The sequence below is a fragment of the Leuciscus leuciscus genome, assembly GCF_965113295.1.
Source record: "Leuciscus leuciscus genome assembly, chromosome: 14".
In the NCBI taxonomy this organism is placed as follows: Eukaryota; Metazoa; Chordata; class Actinopteri; order Cypriniformes; family Leuciscidae; genus Leuciscus; species Leuciscus leuciscus.
The window spans coordinates 25,526,811-25,541,060 of NC_138738.1; the positions used below are offsets into that span (position 1 = coordinate 25,526,811).

General features: G+C 38.6%; 2 protein-coding genes and 1 long non-coding RNA gene across 3 annotated transcripts in view; 1 reads left to right on the forward strand and 2 right to left on the reverse strand.

Moving 5' to 3' along the window:
* Positions 1–1,621: 1,621 nt before the first annotated feature.
* LOC309474405 (uncharacterized protein) lies at positions 1,622–7,001 on the reverse strand. The gene is made up of 3 exons (XM_082136979.1): positions 3,655–7,001; positions 3,272–3,446; positions 1,622–2,853 (listed from the first exon to the last, which is right to left on the reverse strand). Exons 1-3 carry the CDS (start codon positions 3,857–3,859, stop codon positions 2,199–2,201), a joined length of 1,035 nt encoding a protein of 344 aa, XP_081993105.1. The 5' UTR covers positions 3,860–7,001; the 3' UTR covers positions 1,622–2,198.
* Positions 7,002–9,955: 2,954 nt separating this feature from the next.
* Positions 9,956–14,250, forward strand: part of LOC309474348 (putative ATP-dependent RNA helicase DDX5) — a 52,222-nt gene continuing 47,927 nt past the window's right edge. The window contains exon 1 of the mRNA XM_082136851.1: positions 9,956–10,136. Within this exon, the coding sequence (XP_081992977.1) occupies positions 10,096–10,136 (41 nt within the window). The 5' untranslated portion in view covers positions 9,956–10,095. The remainder of the gene's footprint in view (positions 10,137–14,250) is intronic.
* LOC309474512 lies at positions 10,356–13,536 on the reverse strand. Its single transcript, XR_014197349.1, has 2 exons — positions 13,239–13,536; positions 10,356–12,951 (listed from the first exon to the last, which is right to left on the reverse strand). It is a non-coding gene; the product is annotated as an uncharacterized lncRNA (long non-coding RNA).

Consider the following 14,250-nt stretch of genomic DNA (forward strand, 5'->3'; position numbering starts at 1 on the left):
TTTTCAGAGTGATATTGTAGAGGAGGAGACCCGAGCCCAGTCCAAGTCCAAAATCTGGTTTGAGCAAAGGAGTGGTAGGGTAACAGGATCTACCTTCAGAGCAGCCACAAAGACAGACGTCAGAAAGCCTGCAGTGTCTCTGATAAGACAAATATGCTACCCAAAGTCCCATAGTTTCACCAGTGAGGCTACCAGGTATTCATGAGCATAGAAGAGTTAGGGTAAAATGGGGCATGCAGTGTGTAACTGCTCCTGTGTATAAAATTTTCATTTCCAGGTGGTGTACAATCAAGTGAATGTGATGTATGTAAAAGAACAGGGAGGGTAAATCCAGGAAGTACTATTCTAAAAAAGCAGGAGTGTAAAACCAAGTAGTATCAATTTGAAAGAGCAGGGAGGTACCAATGTGGGGTGGCATTACTATTGTTTGTTGTTATTGTTGTTTCTTCAGATGGGGATGTCAGCACGAGGAATTGGCAAGAAAATACTATGAAATGCAGCATTGCCTCTCACACACGGATGTCATGGTAGGAACAGCTGGATTCAGGATTTCACCCCTGCACCGATTTGTTGGGGCCTCACCTGATGGATATGTTTCCTGCAGCTGCTGTGGTTCAGGTGTCATTGAAATTAAGTGCCCATTTTCTGTAAAGGACCTTTCTGTTAACGAGGCAGCAAATTCTGTTGCACACTTTTGCCTTGAAAAAGATGCGCAAGGAAAAATTAGACTGAAGCGGGACCGTGCATACTATTATCAAGTGCAGATGCAGCTATTTGTTTCTCACAAACCATATTGTGATTTCATTGTGTGGACTGAAAGAGAAAGTACTTCACCTTTTGTTGAACGTGTCACACCTCATGTGGCATTTTTTGACAAAGAATTGGAATGTGCTTGTGACTTCTTTATCACTGTTGTTGACTATAATCAGCAAATGCTGGTTTTGGTGCAGAAAAATACTTGGCTAGCAGCTCTGGGATGATACATTTTTATCATCCCAGAGCTGCTAGCCAAGTATTTTTCTGCACCAAAACCAGCATTTGCTGATCATAGTCAACAACAGTGGTGCTACTGCCGTGAGCCAGAAGCAGGGAACATGTAGGTCTGTGCATCAGGTTTTTGTTCAGTTAGAAAGTTTCACCAAACCTGCCTTCAGATGAAAAGAAATTTCTTTCTTCTGCTGAACAGAAAGGAAGATATTTAGAAGAATGTCAGTAACCAGACAGTTTCTGGGTCCCATTGACTTCCATAGTATATTTTTTTCCTACTATGGAAGTCAATTGGAACCAGAAACTGCCTGGTTACTGACATTCTTCTAAATATCTTCCTTTCTGTTCAGCAGAAGAAAGAAATTCATACAGGTTTGAAACAACATGAGGGTGAGTATATGATGACAGAATTTTCATTTTAAAGTGAACTATCCCTTTAAGTATCTGTAGCAATCAATGATATGAAACATGGGTAGGTCATTCATATCAAACACACCAGAACAAATATCTGCTTGGGTGGAACTCAGTTAGAATGGGTGGATGTGCAGCTTGATTTGTAAACAGAATGTGATCGCATCAGAATAGTGAGTGATCAAAATGATCTAAAGTAATGTCACAACAAGGAAGCAAGAAGTGAGAGTCAAAAAGGTTTATTTCCTGGTTGAGCACATCTGTAGCCAGTCACATCAGTTCAATTTACTGTACATCCCCATCACTGGAAGGGCACCACAGATTCAGACACATTTGTAAGTGCGCAACATATGCTCACAATCTTGTCAAGGTAGGTCACATCATTTTCTCTGTCTATGTCCGTGAAACTTATGGGGACAGTGCTTTGCAAGACTGTGTACTTTTGACGGAGAACTCCTATTACTCTTTCGATATGTATCCTAAGAGAGGCTAGACATCTGGTGTTCTCCAAGTCAACAGGATCTAACTGCTTCTTTCCATGAGTAAATGCTGGAATCTTTAATTCAGCTTGGCATCTCTGAATGGACTCTTTAACCAGGAAACCTCTGTCCGCTAAAACTACGTCCCCTGGGAGCAAATGAGATAAAAAGTTACTTTGTTCTGTGATGAACTTATCACTTGTGCGACCTCCCCATCCAGTGGAAATGAAACAAATGGAACCTTGAGGGCAAATTGCAATTAAATATTTCATTGTGTGGTGTGATTTGTATGATGAGTAACACTGAGCACTGGCTAGCAATCTACTGGGTTTCTAGAAATATTTCAAAACAATCTATAATGCAAACTGTCTTTTCAAAGCTACTGTTTCGAAATGCATATGGAAGAGATTTTCTTAAGTATTCTCTGTCAGGCCACAACACTAGACTTGGCACCAGTCTACAATGCATCACACTAATACAGTGTTTGAAGAGCTTTGAAACAGTGGTTGAGTCAATGCCAAAATAAAAAGCTAAAAATTCAAAGGACAAGTTCATTCTAAGCTTCATTAAAGTTAACATGTACTGCTGAAAACATGTTAAACTAGATTTAAGTTTGAGAAAAGGAGCCACAATATGAAAAATTGTCATGAGAATTGAATATGTTGATAAACCAGTGAGAGTATTAACCCTTTTATCATCATTATGCAAGCTCATTTCATTCAGTGTAGTCCTATTCATTTTTTCCTTCAACAACATATTTTCAGTCCTTAGAGCTTGGCATTCTTGCTCAAGAAATTGGACCCGTTTACCACAGGTTTCGGTGCTGCATGGTGGAGTTGCTGGATCATCCTTATGGAGAACAGGCTGGACATCATTTCCAGGTTCTTCTGGGGTAGATTCCTTCAAAGGCTCTGTGGTGGGAGTTTGGTCTGCAGTAGGATCCTTGTTGCTGTCTTGGGGACAATCGGTTGATGCTCTGGTGAAAACACAAAAGTAGTAGATTTAGAGTATATGTATACACAACTGATGACAGTTTGTCATTTTTTTGTCAATCACTCTCTGTTTTCTGCAGTATATACTAGCTTTCATTAGTAAGTAAACTTTATTTGTATAGCACATTTACATCATAATATATATTATAGATAGATAGATAGATATTGACAATGACAGTGACAATCACATGCATAGTCAGTGGCTGCCAAATGCAAATCGGTAGAGGTGTGTGATGATTTCAAACCAGTCACAGATGTTATGGTTTTTAGCTCATTGGGTGTTATTAAACCTACAATGAATTGTGCGAAAACTTTTTGGTTTATCATTTTAAAATTATAATTAAAAATGATAAAATTAAAAAGTCCATGGAAGTGGGGTTGAACAGGTTAAGAAACTTTCACCTGGGAAGGATGGCTTTCACAGATAGCTTTGTCTGCTCTATCTTCTGTAGCTTTGCTTTCTGTCGTCTGCTGAAAACATCCAGTCTCATTTTTCTTTTCCTCTTCTCTGGAGATGGAACGTAGTTGAAAATAGATGGAACAAAGTCCGGACTCAAGGGATTATCACTCTTTCTCCCTACAAAATAAATAGAAACATTTCAGTATCGAACTGGGTTTTGTTTACTACGTTAGCACTTGCTAGCTTACAAAACATGACATTGTTAGCCCCACGAATTGCATGCTATAATTCAACTAGCTAGTATTAAACTGATCAGAAACCACAATTATAGCCTATTAAATAATGAAGATACTTATGTTAGTAAGCTTTGTATTCGGTAACTTACCTGATAAGAAGTGATCGCTGCACACGCGGAATCCAACGGCTGGGGGGTCCCATCTTTCAGTCTTGTTTTGCTTGCTCCTGGCTCTTTTAATGGCGCGGATCCACTTAGCTCGCCTCTCCGCATCTTTAGGAATGCGGTAAAACGACGTACCTTTCTTTTTCCCTCGTTTATTTGTGCAACCTGGTGCACAACAGTTATCGACCATGTTTAGCCGCCTTCACCACAACAGTCTGCCAATCTGCCGAATGCTGCCAAAATGGCGGTGCCCACGGTTTCCTGTCCGTAACAACGCCATCCCCCGGAACTCTATAGAGAGATACAACCACGATCGGATGATAAGAGCAAAACATTTGTGACTCTGAGAGCTGTCTCAGTACTATGATATGGTCTAAATCATGACTGGAAATCCTCGCAGATATCATTTCTTTCTAAAAAGGAACATAGTTGTAAGGATACTGCCTTTTCTAGTATCTTTTCTAGAAAGGTAGATTTGAGATCGGCCTGTAATTGATTAATTCTGTAGGATCAAGTTGTGTTTTTTTAACAAGCGGTTTAATCATAGCCAGCTTAAAGGTTTTTGGTACGTATCCTAATGACAAAAATGTATTAATGATAATAAGAAGAGGATCTATGATCTCTGGAAGCATCTCTTTCAATAGCTTAGTGGGTATAGGGTCTAACATACATGTTGTCGATTTAGATGATTTAACGAGTTTAGTAAATTCTTTGTCTCCTATAGCAATGAATGAATACAATTTTTCCTCAAGGAGACTACAATGCATTGCCTGATGTAATAATGTAGTAGACGGTTGCATAGTTATAATTTTCTCCCTGATATTTTCAATCTTGTACATAAAGAAGTTTGTAAAGTCATTACTGCTGTGCTGCTTGGAAACTTCTGGGCTTGAAGCTTTATTTTTCGTTAGTTTAGCCATGGGCCTTTTATCTGTGGAATGTGTAGCGAAGCTCTAGGGAAGAAGACCTTGAAGTTGGTACAATAAACAGTATAAAGGCTGCCCAGCTCCTTGAGTCTGTGTCTCACTCACTCCACAGCGTAACTTCTGTGTGGTTGACTGGGCCTATTCTTGCAAGAATAAATACTTTTTAAAAAGACTATTTGATTCAGAGTGTCTCTTACGCAGTGATGATGCTTTAATATAATTTTTGCCACAACATACCCAAGGTGCACCGTGCCCACCTGGGAGGTGAGCTCCTCCAAAGAGTGAGTGAAGCTCCTTCCTGGGCGTTGACACAGAGTGCCTCGCTGACAGATTTTTATTGAGCTGCGGGTTGGGCGACACCAGCACAATTCAAAAGGAAATAGCCTATGTGTCGAGCCGGTTGCTTTTTGTGGGCTCCCTTCACATAAAGCCAGCTTCACTGTTAGCCCGGTTTGTAGTGTCAGCTTGCTGCGCCATTCCCGTCCTATGGACTGGATATGTGCGTCATTTTCTCCAGTTGAGTTCCCCTTTAGCTGAACCCTGTTGAGTTCCTCCACACCCCTTCGGCGTTGGACGTGGCGGAGTGTCCGATGCTAGGCCTACCACTCATATGCTCTGGTGGAACTTGTGCTAGGCTGGGTCCATATATTGCAATCCCTACAGCGATCCCATATGTGTATTCTTCCATGGTACGGCTCCCTGCGGCGAGCCCGTGTCTTCCCTAGGAAGAGCCTGCTCTGCCGTCACTGATTGGTTGTGTCTCCCCCCTGTTTCGGCTGGAGCCACCTCAGTGACATTCCATATGTTGTACTGCCCGGTAATTCGCTCCGTCCATATGTGCTTTTCCACATGTTACCTCCCTACGGGCAGGATGTGGCTTCCGCAGCGTATTCCTTCCAATGAAGGTTAACGCTTTCCCAGTGGTCTTGTGGAACAGCAGTGACTTCCCTGGCCTAAGCCCTGTCCTTATCTCTGCCTCAGTATGCGGGAGGATCAGGAGGCTTTTGTCTAGGCACTGGAAGGTGGCAGCACTAGTGGCATTTTAATAGGGATCCCAATCAGTCGACACGTCGAACATGAGCAACTAAAAGGGAACGTCTCGGTTACGTAGTCCCGTCACCACTATTGCTGGATCACCGCTGACTCCGAGCTCCGCTCGGCTCCTCAGCGGAAAACAAGTGGTGCGTGCATCCGCTTCCGTGTTTATACCCGCACTGAGGGGCGGAGCGCGAGATGCAATTCACACACTCCAATGTGCATTGGCTCGTTTTAACAATACTCGAAGATGACAGGCTCCCTAAGCGTGATCCCAAATCAGTCGACTACGTCTCGGTTCCCTCCTTCAGGGAACAAGGGTTACATATGTAACCGAGACGTTCCTTAACCTGTAACCAAAAAGAGTCACACTTTTTCTATGGTCATACACACCGACACAGCTTTTCCAAGGTTGGATTTGGCCAGGCTCTAACTATAAACAGGAGAGTCGTCTCAAAACATCAAGATAATGCGTTCTTTCTCTCAAGGAGAGGACACTTTAGTATAACGCAGTATAGTAAAGCTTTAACAAATAAATGGTCCCTTAAACTATAGACTTCAGTGACCCCTGTGACCATTGCTGTCAGAGTACCCTGAAAAACAGATGAATGTATTGACACGTTGAAGACATTTCTTAACAAAACAAAACATCTTTCCATATTTCATTTCTGGCTAAATGAGCAAGCACTGTTACTGCATTCAGATATCAAATACAGACATTAGAGAATACATGAAAAGAACATTTCATTAATCACACTGGTAACTTCTATAACAAAGTAAAATATCACAAGCCTAGAGAAGTCATTCAACTCATGTGATATTTAGAAGGAAAAATATTGATTAATACCTTAATTATAATCACTCATTACATACATTGAAGCAGCAGTTTATTCCAAAATCCACACCCTTCAATACAAACAAGAGTGTGTTGTTTGTTGCCAACAGCACAGCAGCTCCAGACAAACAATGACACTCAAAACCAGTGTTACTCACGTAATCAAAGGAACCTCCACGTCTGTTTTTTTAGGACTTCCTGCTTAGTTGTTTCTCGCGCAGGAAAGCTTTTCTAATATTAACGTGGATTCTAAAGCTCTTTCATGATTATAACCCTTCATTTTCCAGTGATATTCTTATATTTCTAATGTCTCTTAGCCATCTCTCTCTCTACAGTATTTCTTCAAATCTCCCTCTTGCTTGTTCTCTCTCCTCCACCGTCATTCTGATGCTGATTGGCTACACGTTTGCCTGGTTGTGTCGGTCCGACCAACTTTCAATCAGCGTTTTTCAAATATCGTTTACCCCACCCTTGACACGAAACTGGAAACTTGTGAATATTCAGACAAACGCAACAGAGTTAAAGAGGACCATGACACTGCCTGATTTAATCAGAATTATAAAAAATATGAAAAGTGAGGACACAACTTTGATGGGCATTTTTTTTTAAACGGAAAATATCATTTAAGATAAAATGTTTGTATTCTTGGATATATTACAGATCTCTGCCTTTCAATTTAAATGTACATTTTTTTATTTGTACTTTGTTTGGCAGTTTAAAATTGTGACCACATGCTGAGGACAGGTTAAATTACATTTATTTACATGTATAGAGCATGTATTTAAAATAATACTAACTAAACTATTTAAAAAATAAAAGCAATGAATGTGAGTATCCAGATTTTCTTTAGATGTAACTTTTAATTTATTTTGAAGAATTTCTTTATTTTTAACATAAAGAGGCCCTTTGTGTGTAGAACATGTTTTGTCCTTTATCTCAAGAATCAGTGAAATACAGCTTTTCGACATCCTTGTGTTTGTTATGTATTTATTTGTAAAAAATAAAATAAAAATAAAAATAATAATAATATTATATATATATATATATATATATATATATATATATATATATATATATATATATATATATATATATATTATTATTATTATTATTATTATTATTATTATATTATATTATATTAGTTTTTTTGGGGGGTGGTACGCTTTTCGGATATATACAGACGGTTGGTCTGGGAACGCCCCCGGGAACGCCCCGTCACGTGATGTGAATTCAGCCCGTGGGGGAAAACATTGCCTTTCCTTGGCGCTCATTGAAATACACGGGAAAATCATGCCGAAGAGTTGCTATGTCGTTTTCTGTACCGCCAATAAACAAACAAATTATGAATTGAAGTTCTATATCCTTCCTAATAAACACACAGAACCGGAAAGGAGGACAGGGACTTGTAATTTTTGAGATTACTGTGTGAGTAGATCCCTGTGGGTGTTAAACTCGTATTAGGCAGTGGGCCAGATTTCTCTAACGTTACATCCCTTACGAAAAAGAACTATAGTAATCCTATAAGATTTCTAGTGTATAATACTAAATGTGATGTTCTGTAATACCTCTATAGTACTTCTATAGTATGTCCCAAAATACTATAGTATTCCTATAAGATTACTATAATATTTTGTCCCAAAATACTACAAGATTCCTATAGTTGTTTTTCATAAGGGATGTCTCATTCACATTAGCGTTATCAGCTGAAGGCTCGCTTGATAGGCCGAACCTATGGAGTAGTTCGAGGTCTACACTCAATACAGACTGCAGTCTGTGAGTTAGGGATAACTGTCAGCACAGTCCCTCTGCAACTTCGTACTACTGATAGATGGAAGTCGTAAGAAGATTGAAGGTTAAAAGAAGGTTGAAAGATTTAAGTCTTAAGGGAATCCTTTGAAAGAAAGATCTATAATAAATATTCTTTTTTATTTTTTAAAAGTACTGTATTTTATTTTATTTTTCTAAACTGTTTTAATTATTCTTATTTCTTTTCATTATTTTAATTTCTTCTATGTAAAGCACTTTGAATTGCCATTGTGTATGAAATGTGCTATATAAATAAACTTGCCTTGCCTTGCCTTACTGATCACCGTTTTACAAAAGGATTAATAGTTTGGAGTGAAGCATACGTACAATTGGTAAGTGACAAGGTTTTATGGAGTTATAGTATGCAACATATACGAAAGTTGATTGAGTTATGTTATCGCTACAGCTACCGCGATGTGGAGATTCAACCAGATAACAAAATATGTCTGGAAACGACACCTCCGGCCATTTGGTTGGGTCACTGACCCAGTTTTTAATTAAATAAGGGCAATCATAACCTATTGCAGTTAATTTAGCAATGTACCGTTGCCGATCGGCAGGCGTCAATGACTCGCAATAATGACATTTTTGTCATTCAAATACACACGATTCGCAGTGTTTTCCCCCACGCCACGCCCACAATATGACTAGATGCCGACTGTATAGAGACAGAGCGCAACGCGTCATAATCTGAAGACCACGCCCACCAAGGGGGAAAACAAACGAACTGTCTCCATTGACTTTCCATTGCGAGAGGCTGCCTCCTTGTCATTTCTTGCTTCTAACAAAAGACAGAATAATGCCTAAAAGCTGCTATGTGACAAGGTGTACAGCAAACAAGCTAAGAAACCCAGAAATAAGTTTTCATAAGCTGTCGACCCCAAAAAACGAGCGTTTGAGGACATAAAAGTGGATACAGGCTGGAACGAATGGGTAAATTGTGGGATCCTGACACTCAGTATGCACTAAAATACACTACGTGTGCAGTAAGTTAAACATTTGGTCACTGGTGAGTCAAATATCCAAATGTCAGTTTTATATATTATATTTCTGTAAGATAAACTATCCTGTGTTGTCGATTACGGTCTCCTCCAGCGGGCGTACGTTAGTTCTCAGAGTAATGAGACACGTGACGCTCTGTCTCAACTGCCTGTATCCACTTTTATGTCCTAAAACACTCGTTTTTTTAGGTCGAGAGCTAATAAAAACGTATTTCTGTGTTTTTTTTAGCTTGTTTGCTGTACACCTTGTCACACAGCAGCTTTTAGGCATTTGTCTGTCTTTTGTTAGAAGCAAGAAATGACAAGGAGGCAGCCTCTCGCAATGCAAAGTCAATGGAGACGGTTTGATTGTTTTCCCCCTGGGTGTGGGCGTGGCCTAAATACGCTCTGTCTCTATGTCCGGGTTTCCCCCCCCCCCCCCCCCCCCCCCACAAAATTGGTTGCTGACGTAATTGAGACCAACAACCTCTCTTAAAATCTTCTTTATCCTTACACCCGTGTGCTGCATCAGTGAAAATATGTCCTAAAGTTCCTATGTTGCGACGTATTTTAGAGAAAATACAGTATTCGTGTATTGTATTGTTAATTTAGTACGTTATTCTTTGATCTGACTACAAGAAGAATGAATAAATGGGCAAATACTAACTAAAAACTAGTGCCTCTAATGCGCATTGATATTTCTAGCACGCGATCAAGCGACATATCAGCGGCCATTTTGCATTTTCATTCCAGGCATTGTCGACCAACATCGGATTAATTTTCTATAAATAACAAAAAAATATTTTATTTTCATATTGTCTGACTTGCCATTACAATTTACAACATGCCTGGATATTCAGATAGAGATCGCGGCAGAGACAGGGGGTAAGCTGAGTCTTTCTTTTATCGTTTAATGTATTTTAACTGCGCTGAGTAAAATCGTGCTGTTTCGGGCTATTAAAAATCCTATCGCAGATGACAATATATACCACACCTTTGTTAAACTTCATCATTTTATTGCATCTACCCATTCTATAAGCGAATACCACTAGTATATACTCAATCCAAATGCATTTGGACACTTCACATAATCTGTTGTATTTATTTTGTGTTGTGTTTTTTTGGCGATATGGGTGCGGATTTCAGGGGGACGTTCTTCGTACGTCGCTTAATACATCTGAAATGATTTGACAGATCTTCTAATCACGATAAACTGACAAAAATCTGGATAATTTGGTTCTTCAAACGAATCTGCGGATATTGATTAAATATCTGGATTAAGTTGTCTGAGATTACTACGCGTTCTTGTGTGTTCATTGGAAAGGGCAGTCAGATGAAGCGATTGGCTAGTAGTGGTGGACATTTTGATTCTTTCCAGAGACTCGTTCATTTTCAGTTCGTTCACCAAAATGATTCGTTCAGATTCGTTCACTGATTTGTTCAGTGACAATTTCTTCATATTACGTAAAAATACTGAAGCAGGTGGCGAAAAAGAGTGTATTTTATGCTATGTTTTAACGAACGTATTTACTTGTTACAAAAAAAATGATTTGGCTTTGTTAAAATGTGTGCCTTATTTATTAAATTAATAAGATAAGTATAAATAAATGGTTCAGATGACCAAAGCAAGGTTTTCTTGCTTAATGAACATTTTAATTGTTTGGTCAGACATATTCATAAATCTGGGTTTATATTAAACGTTGAGTTATGTTCTGTATGTTAAATATGAATATATAAACAATTGTATGTGCACACCTATAACTGCGCTTTGAATGAGATTGAATCACATGCTAAATGACCGATCTACCCAGTAACGTTACTCTTTAATTCCATTTACGAACGAATGTTCCAGTTTGTTCAATTCGTTCACGAACGAGATCTCTCTCTCTTTCAGACTCAAAACCGAGCGATCTCGGTCAGTGATGGGCGTATTCGTTCAGTAGATCCAACCAATTACATGCCCCTTCACAGCCCGAACTGAAATGCGTAATGAATTCATTTTTGATAATACAAAATGAACACAAACACCAGTGCTTACAGTACAGTCAAGTAAATTGTTCAAAGTGATATAAATACCACAAAACTAAGTCTAAAACACACAAACAAAATATAAGAAAAGCAGGTAAAGAGAAGTGTAAATTTAAATAAAGTAAACAAAGTGCCCCCCCGCCCACTTAGCTCAAACCAAGTAAAAAATGACAATGTTAATTTGTCTTTGTTACATTTAACCATCAGCTCTTGCGTTATTAAACTGTTTTCAATGGTAAAGTGTAAATTTCTTTCTTTGATGTTTTCTTTCTTTAAATATGCTAACTACACAAACCTAGCTCTATCTGTTCGCCATCATTATCATTCAAACAACTGGTTCTTTTCGTTCACAAACGAAATGTACCAGTTAGTTTATCTCGTTCACGAACAAGAAGAGCTCCTCTCTCTCTCTCGCGTGCAGCCGTGCACGAGCGCAAAACCTCACAACCATAGCCATAATAAATACATAGACGCCGTATTGGCCGCTTTGGAACGTTGCTGCGATACGTCAACGCGTCCGCCATTTTGCGGAGGGCAAGACTGCGCTGTAATCAAATGCAAGTAAACAGGTGAGCTGCGGTTTTTCTGGATAAAACAAAACAAAACAAAAACATTTATCAACCGATTTCAGTGGTTTGTATGTGGTGTACAAAAAAGTTCCATCTCTAGTTATTTAAAATATAGATAGTTAGACTTATAAAATATTTTTTTTAATAAGGAATGGCCAAATCTCAGGCTTGTCATGTATTTGGCTTTTTATTCTTGGATAAGAATTGTGAACACCCCCATACTGAGATATAATTTAATTTTCACATTAAATTAAATAAAGTTTTCTTATTGTGGAAAAAGCATAGGCCTATTCTGTCATTGACCCGATTTTAGCAATAACAAAGATAACTGATGGATCCTTGGTAATACATATGATATGGTACAACTACACTGTAGTCTACAGTGCAATGCAAATGGTAAAAATAAGATAAAGTGAGAAGTAGGCTAATAGTAAATAGTTTAGTCAATAAAATAAACAAACAGTATACAGCAAATAAAATAGTAATGAAAAGTATAATTATATAATATCATAAGTACTATAATATAATAATAACAATATATTGATAATAGTAATAGTTTATGTAAAATACTATAATAATAGCAATAGAATATGAAATATCAATTACAGAATATAGACAATAAAAATAATAAGATAAATAGTTACTATGAATAGTACAATAATTTAACAGCATAACTATAATAGATTGATAATCGCAAGTGGTATATTATTATAATAACAATAATAAATAATGTAAATTTATATATTTTAAAATATTCTTACATATGCTATATAAAATAAAATGACGCAACCCTGTCTCTTTTTGTTAAATTTCAGTTTTTAAAAGGTATAAGAAGCTATACAAGTCAAGAAATAAAGTAAACGATTCAGTCAAACACACAGCAGGCTACAACGTTAAAGTTAAATAGCCTAAATATATAAAGTTATGAAACTTCACTTTGCCCTCAGCCAAAACGATTTGCCAAGGAACAAATGATAGATTATTGAGACCAAAGATCGCCCGTTAGATATACACAAGACGAATTATTCTCATGTTTAACCACTAGACTAAAGACATCAGATCCAGCGGCGACCGTCAGAAGCACTAGCCGAGGTAAGGCTGTTCTCGGCGGGGTACATGAGCGCTGAACGCCCGGTGATCGCTGGATCTCACAACTCCGAAACCGTCAGATAACATTTTTAAATAGGCGCTATCTTTATAAATAAACCACAGATTTGTGCTTTAAACATTTACATTTACATTTATGCATTTGGCAGACGCTTTTATCCAAAGCGACTTACATTGCATTGTCCTATACATTTATACATAGGTATGTGCAATCCCCTGGGTTCGAACCCACAACCTTGCGTTATTAACGCAATGCTCTTACCACTGAGCTACAGGAAACAACTACAACTACATTGTCGACTGAAAAACTCTTAAAACTACATTTCGTGACACAATAACAGTAGTATTTTAAAATTTCGTGGCCTTTCTCCTCTGAAAGTAAAACTAGTAAATGAAATACAACCAGAAACAAATTTTCAGTTTTGCTTGTGAAAGGTAATTCCCTGAGACCTGTTTTCAATTGTGTGGCGATTTGTAAAGCCCCAAGCAGCACACGAAATAGGCATTTTTCTCAATTTTCGTTATGAGAGGTATGGGAAAGTTGCCCTCCGCAGTATGGCGGCGCCGTTGACGTACGATCCAGCGGCGTGCGCGGGCTAATCGAACGATCCAGCGTACGATCCATAGGGCGTCTATGTATTTATTATGTCTATGCTCACAACACCCACCCCCTGTCGGTGATTGGTTGGAACACTTTATTTTGGTTTTGAGTGGTTGGTGAAACCAATTGTTTTTGTGTGCAGATCTCAGAGCCTAGGCTGCCTACAGAGACGCGTTTTTTTGACGGCCTGCTTATGGGGCGGGCAGCTAGCGGATCGTTAGGAAAGATTAGATGAATGTGATAATTTATGTTTGGGCCTTTTTTGGGCCTGAAATCGCTGATACAACCTTTAAATGTCCTAATTGAACTATGTCCTAATCCTGGCTTAATCTGGTCGTTTTTACATTGGGTATGTTTGCAGCGGTCCGAGTCCGAGCGCGATTGTTCCCGGCGCCCCCCGCAGCGTTGGTCTTGTTTCACACTCAACTTGATTCTATCGAACCCTGGTGCATTTGCGTTCATCGTACGTCATCACAAACGTGCACGGCGCATGATAGAAAACAGAACGTGTATTGTACGTGTACGTGATCAGTATATTGTGTTTGTGTACCTTTATTAATTTATTATGTGCAGCTGAGTAAACGACACTTGGGTTAACTGTATGTGTGTCGCATGTCTGTTGCAAACAGACTCTTTAGAGGAGACAGTAGATTGCCATTAATTTTCTGCCATGATTGCACTATGTGCGATTACA